Raw genomic sequence first — 26,148 nt, 5'->3', positions numbered from 1 at the left:
CATGTCTAAAAGGCGAAAGAGGTTCCATAGTAAGTGCAGATTAAAAAAGACGCTCCTAGCCACAACACCGAATTGCTTCTTTGTTCCAGGAGTACCGCTAGGCTCTTGATCTGATCAGGCCACAGAGATCACCCCCACCTCCACCAATCACAGACAGGCTTGTCCGTTCCAATATTATATACATTTTAAAATACGTCTAGGGAAAGCCAGAAAATGGCAAACAATACATCCCTTTATAGTGCTGGAGTTGTCACACATGGGATTCATAAACTCCAGAGAATTTTCTGTGGGTTTTGCAAGTCATGGCCTCAAACCTGCATGTGACCCTCCCAATATTAAACACACACATCGCCTGCCAATTTCCTTAAACATGCTTTTAGCATTCTAATCAGGAAAAAATGAAAAGCAGCTTCTGCCTCGCAGCTGCACACAAGAGCTTCCCTGCTCTGGTGGAAATAGCCCTGTCGCATGCTAGCTGGCGTGAGTGGCTTGGGCCCTCATGCTGCTTTCCCTGCTGCCTCTCACATCACCATCTCCCTTCTGCCCTGATCACCCCTGTTGGCCCTGATCACCCCTGTGTTGGCCCTGATCACCCCTGTGTTGGCCATCTCCCTTCTGCCCTGATCACACCTGTGTTGGCCAATGAGACTACGTAGAGATATGCTGTTAACAGCTGTCCAGACACTGTAGAAACCTTTTTCCTTGGAAACTTGCCAAACTGAGCAAGAGCATCTTCTGCAAGGCCTTCTCTTTGCACTGACTTTGCAGGATTTCAGCCTGTGAATCCAGTCCTTTTTAAGTTCATTAGGCTGGCTTTGTATTTAACAATGTGCCCAGTCACCATAGGTGACAAGGAATTCCATGCAAGCAAGAGACCGAGTGGACTGTTGGAGAAGGGACACATCACTCTGTCGTTCCTCTGCCAGCTTGCTTTGTTTCCCCCACTTGGACCCCCCCCACACACACACACCTTTTTCTAACTAGGCTGCTGCTACACAGCTCATAGACTGCACTTCCATTCAGACCATATAGAAGGGGGGCGTCCCCTTGTCAGAGGCTACTGGCCTGTTAGCACCCTGGTAAAATATATATATGGCAGGCTAGTGACTTTTGTGGGCTTATTTTTAATGGAATTTTACAGGCAGGTCAAGACACTGTTGTCTTCCTTTTGTAGCCCTCCTGTGTTTTCCCACCATTTCTTCCATCTCCCCCCCACACACACACACACACTCCATTGAGGAGGGGAAGACGGAAGACGGAATAACTTCACAATGCCTTTTGATTGGTCATACTGGGAGCCCTCCATTTGGGCTCCTAGCTCCACTTCCTGAGGTAGGCAGTTTTCTCCATAGTTTTAGAAGAAAGCATATTGATGTGTGTGTGTTTTAAAAGCAATAGGAAAACTTATTTCCAACTTCTTTAAAAAAATTATAATAATGAAGGCCTGTACAGTGCCATCACCGGTAGAAACTGAGCCTACAAGATTTGTCATCATAAAGAGCCAAAGTTCCTTCTCCCCTCACCTGTCAGCTTTGGACTCCTCCACTTTGTCACACTAACATTTTCTTTCTGCAGGGGCTATCCAATGCACACCATTTATCTGACTGAGGGTGCACTCCTATGCATGTGTAGACAAAAAAAAGTCCTGCCTGGGGCACACTGGGAGTTGCTTTTTTCTGTCTAAACATGCATAGGATTGTTCCCTTAAAAAGAAAAGGTTATTTCTGGAACTCTGGAAACTGATTGTGGTTACAACTGCTGCGTCTTCAAGTTTGCCCCCTCGAAATCTAGCAGCCTTTCAACATCCCAAATCATGGTTTCAAAGCCCAATTAAATTGCTTTAATCATCGCTGTTGAATAGAAAGACATAACTTGGTGATGTGAGTGTTTATACTGGTAAAGTCTGAGGGAAGAGCTGAAAATAGAAAAACATGAAGTTTTGGATTCTTACAGCACAATACTATCCAGATAGACAGTCACCTCCGAACTCAGAGGTGACCACCTATCCAATGCAGGGCAGCAGAAGCACAGAGGAGATCATTCCCTCCACACTTCTCCTGCCCTGCATTTTCTGTCTAGCCACAGGAGGATGGAGCAGGGGAGGAGGCTGCTGTATGACACATTGGATGTGTCGTAAAAGCGTTTTCACCCTCCCTGCCCCAGAACACCCCCAGACACTCCCCTTTTTGGCTGCTCCACACTCCTCTTGAGAGCGCGGAGGATGGGGCTGTTCCGCGCTGCCTCCAAGGCAGCATGGAAGTGGGGGGAGGTCAGTTGTCCAGGAACCAACTGGAAAACAAGATATCCTATGGCCGTCTAGCCACTGTCTAGCAGCCATACGATTGCTCTCTAATAGGTCAATGAATAATCAGGTCAATGAATAATCAGCTGCTGATCTCTGGTAAGATCAAACTTTTTTTTCTAATTGCCTCTCATGTCACTTATCCTCAAATTAATTTTTATGCTTGATGAGCCATAACATTAAACTTAGAGAGCTTTTGGTTACATGATAGGGAAGTATAAATCACAATGATTCAACTATATTCAAAGCAGATGGCCAAATTCCATACCGTTTTCCAGGTCTCCCCCATCCCCACTACATATATTAGCAAATGTCCTAGAATGTGTGTGTATACTGTGTAAAAGCATTACTGGGATGAAACAGAGTTGATTCAGGGCTTAAATAGAACTGTACTCTGTAGATGAAAGGAAAAATGAAAGATTTGTGCAGAGCAGTGCCAGCTCCAGGTTTTTGAGGACCTCTGGGCAAGACACCCTCCACGGGCCCCTTCCCTCAGTGAGTCTTCCTTCTCACCACCATTGTCACCAGCTGCTGCTGTTGCACCTCACTTTCTTTCTCATCACTGCTACCACTTGCTTGCTTGTTAGGCAGCGAGCCGGTGACTGAGTAGACAGTGGCATCTACTGCTCCTCCTTCTCACCACCTCTGTTGTCTGGGCCAGAGTGACAGGCAGGTGTTAGCATTCCTGTTTTGGGTTCACTGGAATCCCAGTGCTGAACAGTAATGCAGACTTTGTCCTAGAGGAAGAGGGCCAAACATATCAGAGGGTCCAGCGGAGATGCTGAACTAGGCGCCCTGACACCAAGGCAGGACTAGAGACTGAGCTTGTCAGCATGGAGCCCTTTAAATCAGAGTCCTGAACTGGGACTTCCAGAGGGAGCATTTCTGGGAGCAGGTAGCCACCTTAGTTTGTGGTAGCAAAACCAACAAAGATTCTGGTGGCGCCTTAAGAGTTCACCAGTTTATCATGGCATAAGCTTCGATGGATGAGAGTTTATTTCATCAGATCAGAACAGCTCAGTATAGGAATGATTTAGAGCTCCTCTGCACCATACTTTTACCCCGCAGCTTTACAAGGGCTTCTGCTTCTCAATTCTTTGTGGGATCTAGCTCCACTTCTTTACATGTACTTCCCTTGCTTTTGGCAGGGAGTTTCCTTTGTCTGCAAGCTGTGTATGTTTCACTAAACAGCCTGTAGATGGCATTGTGGTGTAGCGCAATTGTGCACTTACAAGCAGCAATATTGCATTTCCCAGATTTAATCCCACATTTTCCCCATTAAGGGAAAAGCCACGATATTGGTCACAGAGAGGCCCTGGGGGTTGACGGCATCATGTGAAGGACCTGCAAACTTCCATGAATGACCAATCATGAGCACACAATAAAAGTCTCATGTAGAGAAGCTCTTAGAAAGTTGACAGTTAAGTTTCCCTGTTGACTGAGTGCCAATCTAGCTGGGTAGATGAGCAGACACTGTCAACAGGGGGTGTTGCACCCTTAATCTCATCCTCAAAAATGCAACCAGCCTCTTTAAGCCCCCTGAAACCTTTTTCAGTCTTCTTGGTCTTGGAGGATTTTGGAGAAACATGAAAGGGTAGCCCTATGATGGCTTGGTAACTATGATTCCCTTTTGGAACACCTCATCTACCACCACCACCACCACCATTTCTTCTTTAGGAGACAGCTGTACAGGCTCTGGCAACTATAACAAGGAACAGTATCCTATATGGCCACTGTGCCTCCACTTGTTCTGTTGTGCCAACGGAACCAACTGCTAGCATTTCTAGAACAGGGCAGGTCAGCAGAGCTCCCTTCTGTGAGGTCCACTGACCTGCCCATTTCTGGAAATGAGCATTTACACTCCAAGCTTATATCAGGAACTGATAGTTCCTGTTATGCTAGTGGTCAGTTTTGTTAGTGCATGGGCGGTGTAGGGTATTGCTCATTGACTATAGATAGCCTGCTGATCAGAGATTCTCTGGCAATCTGCCCCAGGGTGAGGTCAGGGGGAGAACAAATGCTGATTGGGCTCAACTGGCCTATATATTTACATCCGACATGGTACATACATTTCAAAAATAATTATATGCATGGATCTATCCAGATCCGGCTACAGGGAAAGCAATGTGTGGAATGCGTTTGCACATTCTGCTTCATGAAGTGCAATAATAATGACAACGAAAGCAACTTCTCATTACCTGATACGTAGCAGGCAAAGGCAACCCCTGAATATTCCATGCTGCATGGGGAAAGTAAATGCTCCAGACTCTGTTGTTCTTGCAGTGGCAGGTAGGCTGATAGATACCTGGAATGGTAGGTAGGCATATACATTGGCACACTTTCCCATCCAGGTAGACTGCAGAAGCCCCACACAGGATGCAATAAAACCATGCCTCCGTAGTGAGGTTGGAATAAGAACTGAAAGCACCTTAGCATTTCAGAGACGGGAATTCAAGCACCTTCTTGGTGAAAGCACCCTGTTCTATTAGTTATCAGATCTGCTTTGTTGAATAGCACATCCTTTCATTCCTTCAGGGACTGATGCTTTAGCTCTCTACCTAATCTTTTTTTTAAAAAATCACATAAGCACTAAATGTAGTATAATTATGCCTTTATTAATATAGCAAGTTAATAAACTGATAAGATGTGGAAAGCCCTTTAAAATGTCACAGAGCAAGATAATTATCTATTAACACACTTACTTCATTGCTTGTATGCTGATTACAGCATATTTAAGTTTTTTTTAAAAAAAATCATAGATTTCAATGCACAGCTTACTATAACGGGGACAAATCCTACCTTCCGATAAATGGTCATACAGAAGATAATGCAGCCGAAAAATAACATGGCTGAGCTACCATAAACTGGTATGCACTTTCACATCAGTCTAAGAGCCAACGAGGTCCACTTGAAGTATTTAAACATAAGCATTTCTGTTTAGTTCTGGGTTTCTTCTGCTCTGGATTGTTTCCAGAGGATGAAAACACACACACACACACACACACACACACACACACTTTGAGGGGGAAATCCATATATTAAAAATTGGGTATCATGTATACCCTTAGAATATATAGTTGTGGGAACTGAGACGCTTTACTTTTCAGCAGTTCAGGGCCAGTTTTTAAAATAAACAGAATGAAGTGGTACAGCTTTTCCTGACTATAGTTTATGTATCATATCAGTGGTGAAGGTTGGGAATGACATTTTTGAATAGCCCAGGGATAAAATACCCTGCACACAGAAAAATGTGCATCAGGAAGACTGGTTAAGTGTACCCTAAGCAAAGGGAAGCTTGGTTTTTGGATTCGGGCTCTACCTGTCACCTGAAGTGTCCAGTCCAGGAAAAGCTTTGCCACTTGATTCTGCAGATTATACAAACTGGTCCTCAGCCTCAAACTGGCCCTCAGGGTGATTCTAAGGTCCCAGTATGCCAGGCAGCTGCTACTCCAAGGCTAATATCAGCGTAACATAGTTGTGATCCAAGGCTCAATCAGGAGGAGAGTTGTGAGGCAAATAGAAGATGGCCCACCCTAAGGAACAGGAGGGGGATAAGGCAACAGAAAAGAAAGGAAGATACTGAAGGAGTGCATTAACACATAATGGGTCTGAGAGCAATGGGAATGGGTTGTATCCAATGTTAGTCCTTCTTAGAGTAGACCTACTGAAATGAATGGGACTTAAATTGTACTAACATTGGATACAACCCAATATATCAAAGGCAGGAGGAAACAGGCTGAAGATCGTAGGGGACAGAACTGGATTTATTTATTTTTTAATGTAGAAAAATGTAGACTTTATGAGAAAGTCTAGGATGTGAGAGATACAGAAGAGGCTATATAATTATTTAGTCAATCACCAGCAAAGAGAAAGTATGAACGTAAGACACAGTAAGACTCAGCATATGTGGCCTTTGATGAAATCAGCAAAAAGACTGGTAGTTCAGCTTCTTCTATTTTGTGTGTGGAACAGACATGTTAATTTGCCTGTGCCACAGCTGACTGAATCATGAGGTTTTCGCTTCGGTGACCTGCCTATGCTCGCCTCTTCAGTGCTTGTAACATTTTCAGCTGCTGGAGAATCTGTCCTCTCCTCAAACCTCGGTAGAAACACAAATAGACACATCTCAATGGTGGCTTGGTATTTTTGCAAGGGGATGCCCCCAAAAGGAGAGAATGCTTTTCCAATTTGGAAGTGTGTGACTGATTTTAGCACAAAGACGTGAACAGCAGGAAGGGATGAAAGGAACCCAAAACTTGAGGAAAGGAGTATGTCTCCCAGAAGAATGGTGGCTGGCAAATGTTGATGGGAGGGTGTGTGTGTGTATCATGCCCTGGCTCCATTGTGAGAGGTCAAAGTATTGACTCTATACGGAGCACACCTCTACAGCCCAGGATCTGAGTCAGTTGTAGGACTTTATACTTTCACTGATCCTATATACCAGGGGTGGGGAACCTCAGGACCATGGGCCAAATTTGCCCCCCCCCCCGTCCCAATCTGGCCCTCCTGGCATTCCTCAGATAGCCAGGCCCCGTTACCGGACACAACTCTTTCCCCATACTGCAAACCATTAGGTGGTTTCCCCATGTTTTCCTCCCATTCCAAAAGGTTGAAATGCCCCTCCTAAGGCGGAGTTACTTGTAGTAAGAGCTTTAAGCTAAAATAATAATGCAATATTTTTGCATTTTGGCCATGCCCCCTTTGCCTTTGGCCCCGCCCACCACTGGAGCTTCTCTGGGAGCTACTCTGAAATGGAATTCTGCCTTCAGGAGGAAAGAAGTTCAACATCCCTGTTACATACCAACTAAAGCTTCTGTTAAGTGTGCCCTGCTTCTCCTTGGAGGCTAACTGGAAAATGGAGCACACGTTTCTACTTGCCTTTTTAGAATGGAACTTGAAAGCTGAGTCAGGATTTCATATTATGGTCTCCTTGTAGGTACTCGCAAGATGGAATATAAAGGAAATAGCTGGCATGAGACCTGCTTTATCTGTCATCGGTGCCAACAGCCAATTGGAACGAAGAGTTTCATCCCTAAAGACAATCAAAATTTCTGTGTTCCCTGCTATGAGAAGCAGTTTGCTATGCAATGTGTCCAGTGCAAAAAGGTACTGTTCATTATTTCACACACAATCTCACACAATGAGCTTCTTCACACAGAGCCTTTATTGAGATCGGTTACTCGCAGAAGTTTGCGGGCCCTTTAGATGACGTTATGAACCTCCAGGGTGACTCCCACACTAAATGACCTTTATTCCATTTTAAAATAGACCGAGGATAATGAGCTATCAAATTACCCTGCTTGTGTTGCTCTTGAGTTCCCTCTGTGAAAAAGGAAAAGCCGCAAGAAGAGGAGCTAGATCAATGAAACATATGGAAGACTCAGATAAGGGGGGAGGAAGGAAGCACATCTAAAGGGAGTCCATTGTGATCCTGCATTTAAAACAGAAGAAGAAAGCTCCCTTTTAAATGGGGATTTTAGGCTGGTGTAGAGATGCTCAATGCATCTATAGTGACACAGTATAAAAATGTAAGAGAGACATAAATGTCAACATTCCCATTTCAACATCTTGTGAAACTGGTCCAATTTAGTTTCAATCAAAACTGCAGCCCAGCTCAGAATCTACTTCAGATTTCAGTGCCAACATTTATGAAGGTTTCAGACCACTGAACTTTGTACTATTGCAACATCTATCATTATTTCAGCTATTTTAAACAGCCAACCTTACAAACTATGGTTTATACAGAGGGGTCATAGGAAGAGCCACAGCCGAAAAGATTCTGACATAACAAGGGATGTAAAAGAAATGTGTTGGGTATGTAAATTTATATGAGCTTATCCAATTTGCACCTCCTAGACCTGGACCAAGCTGTGATCAGAAATCATCACATTTACGAGCTTGCAATCCAATTCGTCCTCCAAAAAGAATGTGTTCGAAATATATGTACCTTTCAAAAAAAGCAAATGAGAAATGTGTACCTTTGAAAAATGCACAAACCATGCCATAGTTAATGGGAGACAAATGCTTTTCAAAAATGCACACTAATAATGTGTATATTTAGAAAAAATGTACACTGAAATATGTACAAATTTCCATGAAAGATTGGGTGGGGAGGTAGCTTGCAACCTCATATATACCCGAGTCAGAACAAGCTTTGAAGTGGAATTGGAGGGGATCTTGATGAGACTGAGCTTTGCCAGTTCACACAACCAAGAGCAGAGAAAATGCAGCATGAGGATGAGATAAGTGAAAGAAGTTACACTCTCTATGTCAATATCAGCCTTCCCCAAACTGATGCCTCCCAGATGTTTTGGACTTCAGCTCCCATCAGCCCCAGTCAGCATGGCCAGTGGTCAAGAATGCTGGTAGTTGTAGTCCAAAACAACTGGTTGTGGAAGGCTGGTCTGTGATAAAGAGAGAACAGGTGTTGTAATGATAGCACCATTTTGAGCAAGCAAAGGCAACATTTAGGAAGCCACGGGGGGGGGGGGGAGCGGAATCTGTTTTCTAGACCAGTGGTCTCCAAAGTGGGGTGCACACACCCTAGGGGGTGCACAAGACGATCCATTGCGGTGTGAGAGCTGCCCGATAATCGTGTGCAATGATGGTGGTGGCGGCGGAGGCAGCGACAGGATGGGACAGGAGCCGAGAGGGAAGCTCCATGGCATTTCTCTCTCGGCTCCAGTCCTATCCTGCCTCTGCTCTGGCCACCGAGAGCAACTGCGCCTGTCTCTGCCAGGTATGGCAGAGGAAGCCATGGCACTGGACCAGCTGGCATCCTGCCGAAGGAGAGCAGGAAGGAGATTAACCCTTACCACTCTCCTTTGGCAGAATGAGGCTGAGAAGAAAGTGCGTGCTATGACAGCTATGTCGGCTATGACAGCCAATAAACCAAGTATTGAAATAAACTGAACTTCGAACCAGACCTTCGAATTGCTGTATTACAAAGTGTTAAACCAAGATTTGCAAAAATAATGAAGCATATTCAATGCCATTGCTCTCACTAAAATATATTATTAATGATATTTTTTAGTGAGAGAAAAAAGAATTTTTGCACCGTTAATAAATAAAATTTATTTTAAAAAAACATATTATTTATTTCATCTTTATCTCATCCTTTAAAATTTCTATTAATTTCTGTTTTTATGTATGTTTTATAATGTACATAAATTAGTACAGTAGTGCATATATATAATTTATAAATAAATATACATAGATTGGGGATGCATGCTCAAAAATCTTTTATTGATAGGGGTGCGTGATCAAAAATGTTTGGAAACCACTGTTCTAGACCACATACAATTAGTCTTCAGGACCACATGTGCTTACCATATCCTGCTTTTAGCAATTTAATCTTGAATATATTCAAGAGGAGGCCTTTGAATCATGCTGTGAATTCCCCCACTCCACTCTTTTCTGAAACCTGGAATGGTGCTGAGATGGCTAAAGTAGCAAAACCTGCTTACAGATTGAAGGTTATATATCATCAGTGTACATGGCGCCTATGCGTAGCAATTACTGCACTTTAGCGAATTTGCGCAAATCTCCCCAGAAGTTAAAAAAATAAAGCTAAATTTGTGCCACTCTCCCCAAAGGTGAAAAAAAAAATTCTACAAAATAAACTCTACTCCACATTTGCACTCGTTAGTGGAATAGTGGAGTAGGTTGCTGAGATAGTGCTGCAAAGGCCCATGGGATACGTCTGGGGAGCAGGCGGGAGGACTAAGGGAGAAACAAACCATGGCAAGCTGCAGAGTGCCTGATAGTTTGTCGGGAGTAACAGCGAACAACCAAATCACCATTGCCTATTTTCAGGGTGGCTTATCGTGATGTGCAAACTGGCCTATTGGCTTCATGGAAAAGGTACATTTGAGAAGGGATTTTGATAAATGAACATGTTTCCAAGCCGAAGGATGCTTCCAGATGAGGCTTTTATCATGCAATTCATCCTGCCTTGTCCACAGAACTTTATGGGAGGGTCCAGACATCCTCTTCTACTTGTAACCTTTCTGTGTTTTCCCACCACTTCTTCAGTCTCTCTCCCCAACCCCCACCCCAAATTTTCCTCAAGGAGGAAAAGATAGAATCATCCCAGAAGGTCTTTTGACTGGTAGCACCAGAAGTCGTCATTCTGGAAGCACCCTACGTATCAGGACTAGTTTGTGGTTTCTTTCTAAGACATTTGCAAGCTGAGAGAAAATGGAATAAGCAGTAAATAAGAATAAGAATAAAAATCAGAATAAGAATAAGAAATCAGAATAAAAGAAATAAGCAATAAACTCTTTTCTTTTCCTTTCCTTTCCTTTCCTTTCCAAAACAATAATTAAATAGCCAATCACCACAGGAGGAATTACTTACCGGGAGCAGCCATGGCACAAGGAGTGTTTTGTGTGTACCGGATGCAAGAAACAGCTCTCTGGACAACGTTTTACTTCTCGAGATGAGTTTGCATATTGTCTGAACTGCTTTTGCAGCCTCTATGCTAAGAAGTGTGCAGGATGCACTAATCCAATAAGTGGTAAGTATCCCTGTTGCCATTCTCTTTGGAAATAGAATTACCAGCACCCCTAAAGTAACAATACTCGGTTCAGGATAGTATCCAGGACACACAACAAAAAGTCAGCATTGGCGTTGATAGTGCTTAAGTTATGAATCCAGCAGCTTGAACTGGGTCATTTTAAGAGAGATTTGTGTGTTGGGCAGTATAGAAATGCAGTAATTAATAAATACATACATATATACATAAACACATGCATACATGCACACGTACATTTAAGCCATGAAGCCAAAAGGGCACACTCAGCAGCAACACAGTAGAAAAGTGTAGGGGCAGGGAGAGACCTGCTCCGCCAACAGTGTCCTTACTGCTAGTGAACGTACATCATTGAATACAGCGCTGGTGTCAAGAGTAGGCATGGTTGGGCAGCTGCTGAGGGCCCACACCCCAGTAGGGGCCCACTAACAAGACCCCCCTGGAGTTGCTTCTCCTCTTCACCACTGAAACCTCCTTGTTCACCTGCATCTCACTCTGGCCCAGACAATGGAGGTGGTGAGAAGGAGTAGTAGTAGATGCCACTGCCTAGTTGTTCACTGGCTCTCTGCCTGTCAAGCAAGCGAGTGGTAACAATGATAAGAAAGGGGATGAGGAGCAATAGCAGCTGGAAAAAGTAGACTCACTGAGGGATAAAGCACACTGAGGTTGTCTTGCCCAAGGGCAGGCACTGATTAGATACAACAAAAGACGTGGCCAATCTTTTTGTTTAGGGTTAAAAAATATATATACAGCAATTTGAGGTTAACTATACACAACCAGGATATGCAAATGAACCACAAGCACCCTGGCAGCTCTGACTTGGACATGAAGACAGAACATGTTGTCAATCACAGTTCCTAAGAACCATTACTTAAGAGCCGAGACTAATCAACCATCTTTGTGCTCAAAAAATGCATGACAAAGAACAGCGGCATACCCTGATGTACAAAAGATGTACAAGTAGTATAACCAAGTCCAAAGAGGTTTGCACAGTTGCCATGAGATCTTTTCCACATGCCTCAGATTCTGTTGGAAGCCTCTCCACCAAGATTTATTTTCATTACAATTATGATCTCATGTAAGGATTGACATTTTGAATTGATTCCACGTGCGCACACATGTGGAAAAATTTATATCACAACTGGTTATCCAAATAATTTATCTCAGCATCACTCCCCAACCTGGCATCCTCCAGATGTGTTAGACTACAAGTAACATCACTCTCAGCCAGCATGGGATGATGGGAATTATAGCCTAACACATCGGCAGGGTGTGAGATTGGTGAGTGCTATGACTCCAGGAACTGAGCGGAAGCTAATATCCTGCATGCAGAATCATCAACAGAATGTTGATTCTGCATGCAGGATCAATTTAAGACTCAACATTTCTACAGCTCTAGGTCCATAAACCTCCTTTACAAGCAAAAATGATGTGGGCATCTGTCCCAAATGACTTTACATAGTGGGGCTCCATGGTTTCATCTTATGACTTATTTTGCTTTTCCAGGACTTGGAGGTACCAAGTATATCTCCTTTGAAGAACGGCAGTGGCACAACGATTGCTTCAACTGTAAGAAGTGCTCCTTGTCGTTAGTGGGCCGTGGCTTCCTCACAGAACGGGATGACATCTTGTGCCCTGAGTGTGGGAAAGACATTTAAAATCTGAAAAGGGGTAAAATAATAACAATAATAACAACAACAATCTTACAAATGCGTATAGTTTCTAAAACAAGTAAGGAAGTGTATGGGTTTTGAAAGTGGAAAACGTAGTGTCTTGTTTTTTCAGCAATATATATTCATCAGTTAAGTTTTTTTCGTTTCTAGATTATAGAAATGCATTGGAGAAGGGAAAGGCAAAATGGAGCCAAGGTGATTTTGATATCAACTGTTAGGCGATACAATTCATGAAATCATGATCAGTCAAGATACCTAGTCATGAGATGTCCAGATATTACCAATATAAATGCAGTAGAAAACTAATGCACATTTAAAAATGGGGCTTCCTGAAAGATTGCAGTGGCACAGTTTAGAGTGATAATAGTTCAAGAATCAATATTTAAGATGTCCAAATTGGCAAATGTGTAGGTGATAATATGTACAGGATGTAGGTTCAATCAGTAACAGAGTGTTTTGTGCTATGCCTTAAAGTAAGGGATTACAGCTGCAGTTCTGTTCATCATTACATTGGCATAACTCCCATTGAACTCTGTGGGACTTGCTTCCAAGTATGCTGGATTGGGCTGCATGAGTTTTAAATGGATGCAAGTATGCAACACATTATTGCACAACATTGCAAGATCATTGCACAAAGTACATTTTCAGTTTCTTGTACTTGTTTTGACATTTCATAGCACCTTGTATTTTACAAAGTAATAAATGCATTTCTAACAAAGACTGCTGTATTTCGGTGAATGCTCATGTTTTAACATTTACTTTTAATAAATGTTAGCATTTAAAGTAAAGCTTGAAGCAAGCCCTTTTGTTTAAAAAGGACGAATCCATTTAAACAGACCCTCCACACACATAAAAAAGGAAATTTGCTGAGACCATTAGAAAATAGCACTACATAGTTACAAGGGTGTTTTGTAAAGTAACAGGAAAAAGTCTGTCTGTTCCATGCGTAGACAGAAAATTGCCCTATTTTCTTTGCTTGCTTGTTCCGTCATTAAGTCATGAAAGTATGAGCAGTTACATCACAAGTCGAAATATTTCCAGTGGTGTATCGGCTACAAAGTTTACAATATCTGTTCTTCATCATGTTCGTACAATCAGTAACCTCAGGCCCTGGCCAGAACAAATTCTGAATATTATAGGTAATGCAAGGAGCATTCCTATATATGCCTACTAAGAAGTAAACCACACTGAATTCAACAGAACTTACTCCCAGGTAAGTAGGAATAGGGCTGCAGCCCAAAAGGCAGATTAGGCTCAGCCTCCTTAAACTTAGACTTGACAGGATCGGGCAGGACTTTTTTTCTTCCTAGCTTATGGATAAGGTAGCCAAGGGTAGTATCTTTGCTCCTTGCCCCTTGAACTCTACCTGTCAATGTGGAGTTGGGCCCTGTCATCAGACAAGAATGCTTAACACTCATTTTCAACATGTGTCCAGTTTTATTAAGTAGATAGTGGTCCACTTGACTAAACATGTAGTATAATTTTCCCTCAGCTCTTCAAAAGGTGAGCTGGGTCCAAAGAACCACATAACTAATTCTGTGCATCCATAGTGGCTTCAGGCTTGAATGTCTCACAACAGCCACCCCATGCCACATAGCAAAACATGTTTGAAACAGAGGGACCTATGAAAAGTAGCATGATGTGACATGGGGAGGGGGGAGTTTGTCTTTGGCCACATCTAAGCAATTCTTTGGATCCCAGCCACAGTTTTAATATTTCTCAAGCAGATCAGACTTAACATTTTCTGTTTTTCAGACTGCACAGAGACTCGGGATATTAAAGTAGATTTAAATCTCTCAAACACTATAGGAAAACATCTGAAGGGACTGTCTGAAAAATAATTGTTAATAAAAACATTAGCTTTGTCAGGCCATTTTTTCTGGGAAGAATTGTGCAAATATATTTTTGGTATATACCATTTTTCTGAACAATGAAACTTTACTATTTTTCTTACCTCTCCTGTGGTTAACACAAGAAGGCTTAGAAAAATAATACACAGAATAGAAGACCATAAAAACTGACAAATATTAAACTTTGAAGCGGTAGTCCTGTGTGTATTTTCCTACCAATCATATTTCTTATGGAAGACACTGATCACATGTAGTTGCAGAGGAATTGGATGCTGAACCAATATGGCTGGAACAAACCATGAGAAGAGAACTCCAAATCAATGTTGAGTTCTTTGTATATTTCCCAGGTGGAAGCAAACATAACATGATTTACAATGCAACCCTATACAAGTATACTCAGAAGTAAGCCCCATTGAACCCAATGGGACTGAACCCCAGGTAAGTGTGCATAGGGTTGTAGCCTCAATATTCTCTTATCTGGGATATGTACCACTTACCATGATCTACCTTAACTTCAGCCACCCAAGAGATTCTGTTAAAATGTCAGTCACCAAAGAGATTCTTCTAAAACTGTCAATTTAAGTGCCTCTTACTGTGATTCTACTATAGCGCTCTACAAATGTTATAGCAGTTCAAGAACATTGACCAAATATATTCAGGTTTCAGTCCTATACACACTTACCGAGGAGTAATTTGAGCTACTAAGGGTGCAATCCTATGGCCGCTAGCCAGCAGCTAGATGGCCATAGGATAGGTGGTTCCCTGAGAACCGACCTCCACACCCTCCCGCGTTGCCTTGTGGGCAGTGCGGATCGGCCCTGTACTCCATGCTCGCAGAGAGCAGCATGAAAGAGCATGGAGCAGTGAAAATCAGGTGTTTCTGGGGGAGGGCAAACATGCCTTTCCGATGATTCCTATGTGTTGTCTGGCGTCCTGTCCCCCCCTGCTCCAACTTCCCGTGGCTAGATAGCTGAAATCGGCTGTCTAGCTGTGATGTGAATACAGAGCAGCTGAAGTGTAGAGAAGATCCCCTCCGTGCTGCTCCTGCCCTGCATTGGATAGGTGGTCGCCTCTGAGTTTGGAGGCGGCCGCCTATCCCTATAGGATTGCACCCTAAGTGATTTTATTTTCTCCATCAAAGTAGAGAATTTTATGTTGCATTTTACTGCTTTGCAATGCTTTTAATAATTATTGTTTAGTTTTGCTTTGTAAGCTGCACAGGGAACACATGTAACCATATAATAGATGGCCATATAAATTCCATAATAATAGTAGTGATAATAATAACCCTTTGATGTCACTTGGGCTTACTTCTAAGTATACATATATAGGATTGCACTATCCATTAATTTATAGTAATCATTTTTAAGGGAAGCAGCATGGTGTTTGCCTCCCATAAAGTTGCTGAAATATAATTGGTTTCCCACATGCACCTACAAGATCATGTTGTAAGCTGCCATATAGATGTCTGAGAGATGTGCAGTGCTAGAGTTGAAAATTATTATTTATTTATCATATGGCACATTTACATCGCATTACAAAGAGTTGTGAATGCCTGAAGATGTTGAGAAGCTGCTTGGAGGACTGAGGCCTACCATTTGCCCTTTAGATCCTTACCCCTCCTGGCTAGTGAAGTCTGCCAGGGCTAGGCTTACAAAATGGATATCAGAAGTGGCCAATGCCTCATTAAGAGCTGTGGTAGTTCTGATGGTCCTGAAGGATGCAGTAGTAAAATCACTGTTGAAGAAGCCAGGTCTAGATTTCTTGGCTACAGAGAATTATTGCCTAGTTTCAAATCTACCAGTTCTAGCAAGATCTTGGAGCATGTGATGTCAGCTCCAGGCAGTTTAGGATGACACTGATTATTTAGATCCATTCCAGCCTGGCTTCTGACCTGGATTTGGGACACAAACTACCTATTGGTGCTCATGGACTTTCCATACCATTGACCATGGTAACCTTCTGAACTGTCTCTGTGTGATGGGGTCTGGGGCATGGTGTTGGAGTGGTTCCAGTTCCTCCTGGAGGAATGAAGGTGGTTCTGGGGGGGCTTTTGTTCCACAACTTGGCCACTGACATATGGAGGACTTCACAGTTCCACCTTGTCCCCCATGCTTTTCAGCATCTACATGAAACTGCTGGGAGAAGTCATCTGAAAGTTTGGTGCGAGGTGTCATCAATACACAGTTTCATGTCTCTTCTCTACCATGTAATTCTAGGGAAGCAGTTAAAACCCTGGACATGTGTGTGGGGGCAGTATTGTAACTGATGAGGGCTATCAAGCTGAAATGTAATCCGGGTAAGACAGAAGTACTACGGGACAGGAAATCCACTAATCTGGATGGAGGTTTTTATCAAACTCTGTATGAAGTCACACTCCCCTGATGGAGCAGGTACATAGTCAGAGTGCTCCTGGACTCAGGCACAGGTGGCATCAGCTGCCAAGAGTGTTTTTTTACCAGCTTAGGCTGGTTTGGCAGCTGCAGCCCTGTCCAGAGAAAGCTGACTTAGTCACACTGACATATGCCTTAGTTACATCCTGGTTAAATTACTATAACATGTTCCAAGTGGAGCTGCCCTTGAAGATGATTCGGAAACTGCAATTGGTACAAAACTAGGCAGATAGAACACCTGTGGGAGCTAAGTGCTCAGATTATATTGCTCCTATTCCATACCATTCATGCTGTCTGCCTGTCAATTTCTGGGCCAAATTCAAGGTGCTGGCTTTGGGCTTTAAAGCTCTAAATGGTTTGGGATCACCTTACCTGAAGAACAGCCTACACCTATATGAGCCTGTCCAAGCATTACGATCAATGTCAAGAGGCCCTATTCTCTGGCCCACCAGCAAGAGCCATTAGGTTAGTGGGTACTAGGGAGAGGGATTTCTCAGTGATAGCCTCACACTCTGAAACTCCATCCCCTAGGGAGATACTTATATTCTCATCACTGCTGGCTAAAAAAAAAAAAGCTTAAAGATACATTTATTCTAGTCGGCATTTGGTGCTTAAAAACCATTAGCTGCTCCTGTGTGTGCATTTAAGTGTAATTTTGTTAATGTTTTTGTAATATTGTAAGCCACTTTGTGAGAGCAGCGCACCTTGGAAAACAGGTTAAACATCTACACAAACGAATAATGCAATGTTATGTTACACAAGTGGTATGTCCAAAATATATACTATGGCATCTGTATGGGATCTCCACCAGGTGAAATCTTTTTTGGCAGAGTCATGATGCTGTTGTCATAACATAGGAAGCCCAGTGTACTAGGCTGGACTCCAACAGGGCTGCACCTGCACATTATTTCTACAGCAAGAGTATGGTGTTTCACACCATTTCACATCTACAAGACCATCGAGTCCAACCCCCTGCTCAGTGCAGGAATCCAAGTCAGAGCATCCCTGACAGATGGCTGTCCAGCCTCATCTTGAATGCCTCCAGCGTGGGAGAGCCCACTACCTCCCTAGGTAAATGGTTCCATTGTCGTATTGCTCTGACAGTCAGGAAGTTTTTCCTGATGTTCAGCCGGAGCCATGTCATGAGCCACTACCGTGGCTTACTTGAAAGCTTTCATGAGACCAATTATAGTTGCCTCAATACTCATAAAAAATGGTCATGTGAATAAGTCCTTAGGTTTCCAAGTACTGCTCTGCTCCCTGCCATCTTTATGACTGGGACATAAACACTAGCTCCAGTTTGTGTATATATATTTCTGGCTGCAAAGTGGGTTACCTTCCGGGGACTTTGTCTGAACATCCTCCTCTTTACTTGGAAGTTAAAAGTGAATAATATTGCCACTTTCAATACAAAATTCATGTTTAGTTCAAGAGATAAAAATGAAAAAATAAAAATAGTATGGATTACAGGGAACACCCCCCACTTATTTGGAATGTATGCTGCAAATTAAAAAAAATAAGTTGGATGTACCCAGCCAAAACTAATTTTACAATTCTGTATAGGTACACTGATGAAAAGATAATATAGCCAAGCCATTATTAAGAATTCCAAGTTTAAGAAATTTTGAGCAAAACATTTTAAGTAGATAATTGCAGCACACGAGGGCTAACGTTATGCCATTTATTTAAAAAAATACTTGGAAGTTTCAGTTGGTGCTAGAGATACCCTAATGAACCACAGCTCCAAGTTTTCAGCACTTGCATAGCTGCTTAACTTTTCCATGGGATTTTGTGTGCGTGCTGTATCAATCTCTCAAAGCAGATAAAAATACAGCATGAAGATGGTCCATACAACTTAATAGATCACTTTGAATTCAATTTATTTAAATCAAGTAAGGTTAATAAAAAGACAGCTGTTCAGATACAAAAATACACAAAACTAAACGCTGTACTAAAATACAAAACTTGCACAAGTGTTCAAGAAGAGGCAAACACAAATACACTTCAACCACACCATTCTTTCTATTTCGAAGCGCTCAAAGATGTCTTTGGGAATGATCTAGTGGAAGTTGTACACCAACAGTGCAATCCTAAACATGTCTACTCAGAAATAAATCCCATTATGTTCAATAGGACTTACTCTGAGGTAGGAGTGTAGCCTAAATCTTAGTAATTTCAATGATAAGAAGGTAAGTACATACCTAAGTGTCCTACTGAAATCAATGAAGCTTACATGTATTCAGTATTGGCTGGACTGTGCCCTCTGTTTTTTAGGGAGATGGGCAATCCTTACTATAATCATATGAAAGCATTGTAAAATCAAATATCAACTATATTAAAATTTTACAAGTTTTGAAACTAAATTAATAAACTTGTTCCACCAAGATGTTGCCAGCATCTTCAGAGCATTCGAGTAAAGAAACTTCTTTTATATATAGGGTGCAGTACTATTTTGAGCATGGGAACGTGATTCTAACATTTAGACCCAGCTCAGATGGGTTTTACATGATACAAGGGTGAAATCTGCCACATTATTCAGACAGGAACGAGCCAACCCCCCCCCTTTTTTTTTGCACCACCTCTTTTCGAGCTGCCCAAGCAGGTGGAATGTTAGCTTTTCTCCTGAACTTTAGCAGGCATTTTCTAAGGAGGCAGGCAACGTCTTCCACAAATGTACATGTACTTTGTGTAAAATACTTATGCATGTACTGTATGAAAGCACAGCACTAGTTCATGCACTACCTTTCTCTCAAATACTCTCTGTACACAGCCTATTAGTGTGCTTCCATCTGTGTATCTCCAAAGACAACAGAAATCCATTTACCTTCAGTTATAATAAGAACTTCAATTTGAAGCAAAGACGTTACACAGTTCAGCTATTTTTCACCACATCTGTAAGAGGTAATAATAGTCTCAAACCTAGGTTGGAAAAGTCTGGATGTCTCCTAAACTCGTGGTATCGGCACCCAGGAATCTGAAATATTCTAGCCCTGCCAAAAGAACTGTTTTGTGCAAAATCCATTTAATTACCATGGGATGTGCAGCAGAATGGGGAAGCACAGTCTTCCACACCACCTAAACACACTTGCATTTACTTGAGAACTCAATAGTGCTATACAGTTGAATATGAATAGTTATAAACTCACACAGAATTTCTCTAAAAGGTCATGCAAGAGCTGAACTACAATATACTTGAGAATTCCAACTAGTAGAACAATCTTGTTTGACCAAAACCAACCACTAAAAGGAGAAGTAAATAACTCAGAAGTGCAATACAGGAAATGCTCTTAAGGTGATGGGTGAGAATATGGTGTCTGCTTTATAGTGCGGAATTGTTAACATTATGATGAATCCACTGAAATCTGCAACCCTGTTCAATACGACTTGTTTGTTCTGAAATGAAGACTGAACATTATTTACATTTCCAGGACCTCATGGGCTCATGGCCATGTTACATGCTGGATCTTCTTTTTTGATTCAGTAGGCCTTAGACCATTCTGAGGGAGAAATAAATAAATGTCAGATTTCCTGTACTAAACCATTTAAACACAAACATGGTATAACATGGTTTCTGTTGCCATCTTGTGGCTAAAATAAAAACACGGTCTTAACTAGAGATATAAAAGGAAAGGAAGAATTAAATGATCCCAAAATATGGGAGTAGTATATTCGAAAAGGTATAGTGAGAAGTATATTGGAAATATCGGGTTGGATCCTAATATCCTAAGGTAAGTTAACTCAAGGAAGTTCAGGAAAAGAACGATTGACATCACCTCCAGTATTTGCAGCCACTTGCAACGCCCCCCCCCCCCCCGCACCACTCAAGAGCCTCAGAGAATCAGGGCTACCTCCAGAAAAATGTGAAATGGGGTGCAGAGGGCTGCTGGAAATAGGGGTGGGTGAGGGGAGAAGTACCCAAAATCAGGTGAAGGTCCACCCAATTTTGGACAATTCCACCTTACTCCAACAGCCCTCTATGTGGGAACACTGTTCATGAGGACCCTCCGGAGAGTTTATTTAGGAAGCACAGGTGGCTTCAGGGGGAGGAGCAGATGGGAAATTTTCCTTATGTGAACTTCCTTAAATTAACTTACCTTAAAGAAGGGGGTAAGGGGAGGGAATAGACCTATAATGTAATGTATTAAAGTTTACTACATTGTACTCTAAAACCGGTTCCTAGCAAAATAAATCTCTCTCAAAAAACAAAAAACCAAGCATTTTTGAAAACACCAATCAAATGAAGCTTGCCATGCTTCCAAATAATCACCCTGGCATTTCAGACAGACTGGGATACGATAATTTAGAAGGCAAAACGTATTAACTTTTTAATGCCTATCTTAACAGCTAGTTAACAACAGCAAAATTGTGTTAAGTTAAAAAGATATAGTAACATTCAAAGAATTAGTGCATAGTATCCTAGTCACATTTTATAGCATCCAAGATAATTACATGCTGTATTACATCAGGGGTATAGAACTTTTTCAGCCTCTATTATATTTCAGAAAAGCTCTTGGGGGCACATTTTGTGGGCAGGGATGGAAGCCAAAAGAGGTGGTGCCACCCCCCCCCACCCCCCAAATACCAGCATATTTTACCATAGAGCTCTTACTGCTAGTATCTAAGCCTTAGGGGAAGCATTTTAACCTTTTAAAACTACATAAAAGCCAGGAAACCACCCAACAATTGGTGGCTAGGGAAAAGGGGATGGGGGACTGGGACCAGGGGTAAAGGGGTGGCCTTCTGGAGAACACTGGAGGGTCGGATTTGGTCTCTGGGCCTGAGGTTCTATACTCCTGTTTTATGTGTATGCTACCAGAGATGCCAACTGGTTACTTGAGTACTTGGTTAAAGAAAACAGCCATAGATATTGAGATCATACTTACTGATGCATCCAATTCTTCTTTTGGAGCAGCTCTCTTTAATTTCACAACAGTAGTTCCTGTTACCGGCACCAATGGTGGTGATTTCTGACTTGATGTCATATTGTTATTGATCATAATATTGTTCTGCTTAGCCTCATTAATCCTAGATTCTACTTTAATGTCCGATGAAAAAGCGGAAGCAGACATGCATGTTGAAGAATTTGAAGGAACAGACAGTCTCCTACAAGTAGTACTTGTACTTCCTGCTGTAATTAGTTTTAGACCATCAACAGCTCCATTCTCTGTCTTCCTTATTTTTATACTTGTACTTGTTGAGCTACCATCAAATACAATGAGTGGCCGTTTCCTTAGACTTTCCACAGCAGCAGTGCTGAACAAAGAAATGGTAACACAACATTCTTAGGAACGCATTATAAATACAAATGAAATCACACAATCATTGTAGAACTTCACCATCCTAAACACACTACTTGGAAACAAGCCCAACTGATTTGAATATAACTTTTCTCCAGGTTTGTGTGCTTAGATCAGCACCTTAGACCCCCGGGGGGTGGGGAAGCATTTTTGGTCCAAGGGCCTAATTGCAAGCTTGGAAATGTCTCAGGGACTGCAATCCAGAGATGAGCTTAGATGAAACTGACAAGAGAATTAGTCTAGAGCAAAATGGCAATGCTGCCAGTATCCTCAGATGTTACTTTATTTTACTTTTTTTCACTGTAATAAGAACTGTGAAAATACTGAACTAATCATTTCCCCCCCAAATTATAGTTTTTAATGAACATTATCAGACAGATACATGTTTATTTCTGCTTGTTGAGGATCACAACAATTTTAGAACTCAATAAATGCAAGGATGCTGCTTCAAAGTTTCTTTGTGTCTTGCAGTTACCTCCAGAACTCCTCAAGTAAACTAAATCAACAGAGGAAGCCTTCAGTTCCCTCTTTCCCTGCCAGAACACAAGACAATTCAGATGTTATATATCTGATTTCCATGCCATGGTTCAGAGATGGGCAACATATAATCTTGTGCTAAGTTCCAACGGCACTCAGAATTGTATCCCTTTCTACATAAGAAGAGCCATGCTGGATCAGACCAAGGGTCCATCTAGTCCAGCATTCTGTTCACACAGTGGCCAATCAGCTATTGACCAGGAACCCACATGCAGGACATGAATGCAACAGCACCCTCTAGCCCATGTTCCCCAGCAACTAGTATACATAGACTTAATGCCTCTGCTCCTGGAGGTAGCACATAGCCATCAGGCCTAGTAGCCATTGATACCTTCTCCTCCAGAAATTTATCTAACCCCCTTTTAAAGCCATCCAAATTGGTGGCTATCACTACATCTTGTGGTAGCAAATTCCATAGTTTAACTATGTGCTGGATGAAGTACTTCCTTATCTGTCCTGAATCTCCCACCAATCAGCTTCATAGGATGACCCTGGGTTCTAGTAGTATGACAGAGAGAGAGAAAAATGTCTCCCCAGCCACATTCTCCACACCATGCATAATTTTGTAGACCTCTATCATGTTTCCCCTTACCCTCCTTTTTACCAAGCTAAACAATCCCAGCTGTTGTAACCTTCTCTCATAGGGGAGATGCTCCAGCCCGTGATCATTTTAGTTGCCCCTTTTTGCACCTTTTCCAGCTCTACAATATCTTTCTTTAGGTGTGGTGACCAGGACTGTACACAGTATTCCAAGTGTGGTTGCACCATAGATTTGTATAAAGGCAGTATGATACTGGCAGTTTTACTCTCAGTTCCTTTTCTAATTATGCCTAACAGGGAGTTGGCCTTTATTACAACACACTGGGTTGATATTTTCATCGAGCTGTTCACCACAACCCCAAGATCTCTTTCTTGGTTGGTCAGCACTCTGGCTGGCCCCATTTATTACATTTACATCAGCTCTTCCTATCTCAAGCACAGGGAAAACTAACAGTGCTTTGTAAAACATATGTATATTTGTGGAATGCCAAACATTTTTAATGAATTTAGCTCTTTCAGATGATTTGGCCTACAATTCCTAGCAGCCCTAGCCAGCATAGCCAATGGTGAGGGATGATGGGAGTTGCAGGACAAAACATCTGGAGGGCCACAAGCTGCCCACCTCTGGCCTAAGTATTCTGAAAAATTTCGAAGAGAATCCAAAAACTATAGGCAAAATAGAATTACCTTTTGATGTCATGTTTCAACACCTGCTGACCTCTTTTCTTTTCCATCAGTTTACCCCATCTAGTTTTTGGTAAGTCACGCTGAGGCAATGGTATGACATGTTGAACATAGAGATCAGTGAGACCATCCTTATTGATCTTCACCTCATCTTCAACTGGAATATTCTTCTGTGGAAAAGCAGTGAAAACCATATCGTTATGACTACAAGTCTTCTATATATAATGAAAGTACAGAGTACACTAAAAAAAATTACATTACTGAAAATGTACTGCTCATCTTAAACAGCACAAAAATTTGAAGAAGCACAAAAAATTGCTGGCCTGGATTTGTAATTCGTTGCACCCACTCCATTTCCCCACAGTTCACCCCAAAAAGTGAAATGTTGTGATGGTGGTGGTATACCTTCAGTCTAAGGAGGCGCTCTAACAGCCTTTAGGTTTTATTTATTTAAATATATTTTTTTGGTTGGCAAGTGCTGTCAGAGAGAGAAAATGGGTGGACCCTGGGAGCTGTCTGAAGTGGGTGTTCTGGGGGATGCGGGGATGCTGTTTGATGGCACAAGCTACTTATACCAGAAAGGAGTCCCACAGGCTGTCCACACTAGACCTTTGCACGTTTCTGAACATCTCACTCTGAACCCACACAATAGCCAGCCCACTGCCTTGAGAGGCGACTAGAAGGGCCTCTGGAAAAGTCATGGGTTGCCAAACTCTCCACGCCGCCGCTTCTTCTTTTCTTTCTGGCCCTGGCTCCTGTGCCTTTAGCAGCAGCCTTAGCTTCATCTGGTGGCTTAAGAAGGCGAGACTGCCCATCTTCCTGCTGTGAGAGCTTCCCAGGGGGACCTTTACAGGCGCAGCTGACGTTAAAGGCAGAGCAGCAGGGCAGGACGGGATTCCTCAGGTCAGCTGGCAACCCGAGATATGACATGACGCGACGCACCATGAGGAAAGAGGCGCTTCGGCCTCGACGCTTTCAGGGGACGCGGGGCGGCGGGGGCTCGCCTGGACCCTGGGACGCTTCAAGCGTCCTCTGGCCCCGCCCCTTTCGCCAGGGCGCGCGCGCCCACCCGGTGTGCCGCTACCTGCTCGAGCGTCAGCAGCAAGAACTCCTGCGAGAGCAGCTCCGGGTGCAGCAAGAGGCCCGAGTCCGCTCGAGCGCCGCTCTTGCCTCCCTCCCCAACTGAGCGCTCTCGGCCCCCGAGCGCCGCCATCTTTTCGAGCGCGATCCTGATTGGCCGCTTGAGTATTCCTTCCCTCGCTTCTTTCCGGTTACCCACAATTCCTGCGCTAGGGAGGGAGGGCAGCATAGAGATAAGAAAAGGTGGAGAGACGCATATCTTTGTCTACAGGGGAAGTTTCCGAGTTGAGGTTAGAAGCCCTTTTAAAAAAATCTTCGCCAGGGAGAAAGTGAGAGCAGCCAATAGAAATCCATGGGAGAAGTCAGTGTTTTAGGGCACAATTGCTGGCTGGGACAAGCTTATGTTAACAATGCATTATGTTAACATTGCTTGCATTGCTGGCTGGGGCAAGCTGGGAGTTGTAGGTCTTTTCTCTGTCTAAACATGCACAGGATTGCGCCCTTATAGTACCAGCGTGGCCATCCCCAAACAAAAGATGACAGCGAACATAGAGTTCCTGCGCTTTCTAACTTCCCGTTATAGAAAATTGTTTTTTTTAAAAAAAACAAAAACCCGGAGCTTTAAAAACATTTTAAAAATAGCCCTGCTAGTATACATTCCAATGCAAATACAATCCTTTATCCCCATATTTGTGTGGGGTTGCTATGGCTGAAAGAGACTGGCTTATGTCAGCCCTGCAGTGTAGTCTGATGTTACTCTCATTACAAGCTTGGGATCGGATGGAGGCTGACGGTAGCACACAACAACCCTGCAGTGTTGTCCAGAGCTGTTATCCCTACATTACATGTTACTGTTGAGCTAAGAGTGGTTTACGATGGCCCTGCAACGCACCCCACGATTAATATTGCGGGTCTGAAATGGGGCTGGTTTGAATTTCCAGCTAAAAATGCCACACCCGAAACACCTCTCAGGTTGCATCAAAGGCCAATGCCATTAAATGTCATTATTCCGTTAGAGCGCAATCCTATGCGCATGGCTAGCTGGGAAAAGCTGGGAGCGGTAGGACTTTTTTTCTGTCCGAACATGCACAGGATTGCGCCCATACCCAGGGGCCAATGGCCTGCAGAAGCCTTGTGCTCTGTTGACTTGTGCAGCGCGCTTTGAAGGTTAACATAAATGGTTACATATACGATTTCTGTTGTTAGCCGCCTTGAGATCCCCAGAGGAAAGATGGGGTATAAATGCAGGTGTACATTTG

The 26,148-nt window shown here is 42.7% G+C and overlaps 2 protein-coding genes across 4 annotated transcripts in view; one reads left to right on the top strand and one right to left on the bottom strand.

Annotated features, from left to right (window-relative positions):
* The window catches only part of FHL2 (four and a half LIM domains 2), a 31,333-nt gene extending 15,678 nt beyond the window's left edge, over positions 1-15,655 (top strand). The window contains exons 4-6 of one of the 2 annotated variants that reach the window (XM_084844484.1): positions 7,239-7,408; positions 10,634-10,820; positions 12,342-15,655. In XM_084844484.1, the coding sequence (XP_084700610.1) occupies positions 7,239-7,408; positions 10,634-10,820; positions 12,342-12,493 (509 nt within the window). In that variant the 3' untranslated portion in view covers positions 12,494-15,655. The remainder of the gene's footprint in view (positions 1-7,238; positions 7,409-10,633; positions 10,821-12,341) is intronic. The other variant, XM_084844485.1, reaches the window with a different exon arrangement.
* TSLIG2 (tRNA splicing ligase complex subunit 2) lies at positions 9,528-25,044 on the bottom strand. 2 transcript variants are annotated; one of them, XM_084844487.1, is made up of 5 exons: positions 24,894-25,044; positions 23,813-23,979; positions 21,635-22,004; positions 20,172-20,248; positions 9,528-12,470 (listed from the first exon to the last, which is right to left on the bottom strand). In XM_084844487.1, the coding sequence occupies exons 1-4, from the start codon at positions 25,020-25,022 to the stop codon at positions 20,192-20,194; spliced, it is 723 nt and encodes a 240-aa protein (XP_084700613.1). In that variant the 5' UTR covers positions 25,023-25,044; the 3' UTR covers positions 9,528-12,470; positions 20,172-20,191. The 2 variants fall into 2 exon arrangements, with proteins under 2 accessions (XP_084700613.1, XP_084700612.1); XM_084844486.1 differs by lacking the exon at positions 9,528-12,470 and having other exon boundaries at positions 18,618-20,248.
* Positions 25,045-26,148: the final 1,104 nt, after the last annotated feature.

The sequence above is a fragment of the Heloderma suspectum genome, chromosome 3 (genome assembly GCF_057233095.1).
Source record: "Heloderma suspectum isolate Gila_16-S chromosome 3, 16-S_ref, whole genome shotgun sequence".
Lineage (NCBI taxonomy): Eukaryota > Metazoa > Chordata > Lepidosauria > Squamata > Helodermatidae > Heloderma > Heloderma suspectum.
The sequence above is the reverse complement of the archived record's forward strand: the minus strand, read 5'-3'. Positions and strand labels throughout refer to the sequence as shown.

What these genes read in the sequence shown, in the direction of transcription:
- TSLIG2 (XM_084844487.1), bottom strand. Translation starts at nt 25,022, where the DNA reads ATGGCGGCGCTCGGGGGCCGAGAGCGCTCAGTTGGGGAGGGAGGCAAG. An exon ending in TTGAAACATGACATCAAAAG is followed by an intron (nt 22,005 to 23,812) that starts GTAATTCTATTT and finishes TTCTTTGTTCAG; the next exon opens with CACTGCTGCTGTGGAAAGTC. An exon ending in AAGAAGAATTGGATGCATCA is followed by an intron (nt 20,249 to 21,634) that starts GTAAGTATGATC and finishes TTTCTCCCTCAG; the next exon opens with AATGGTCTAAGGCCTACTGA.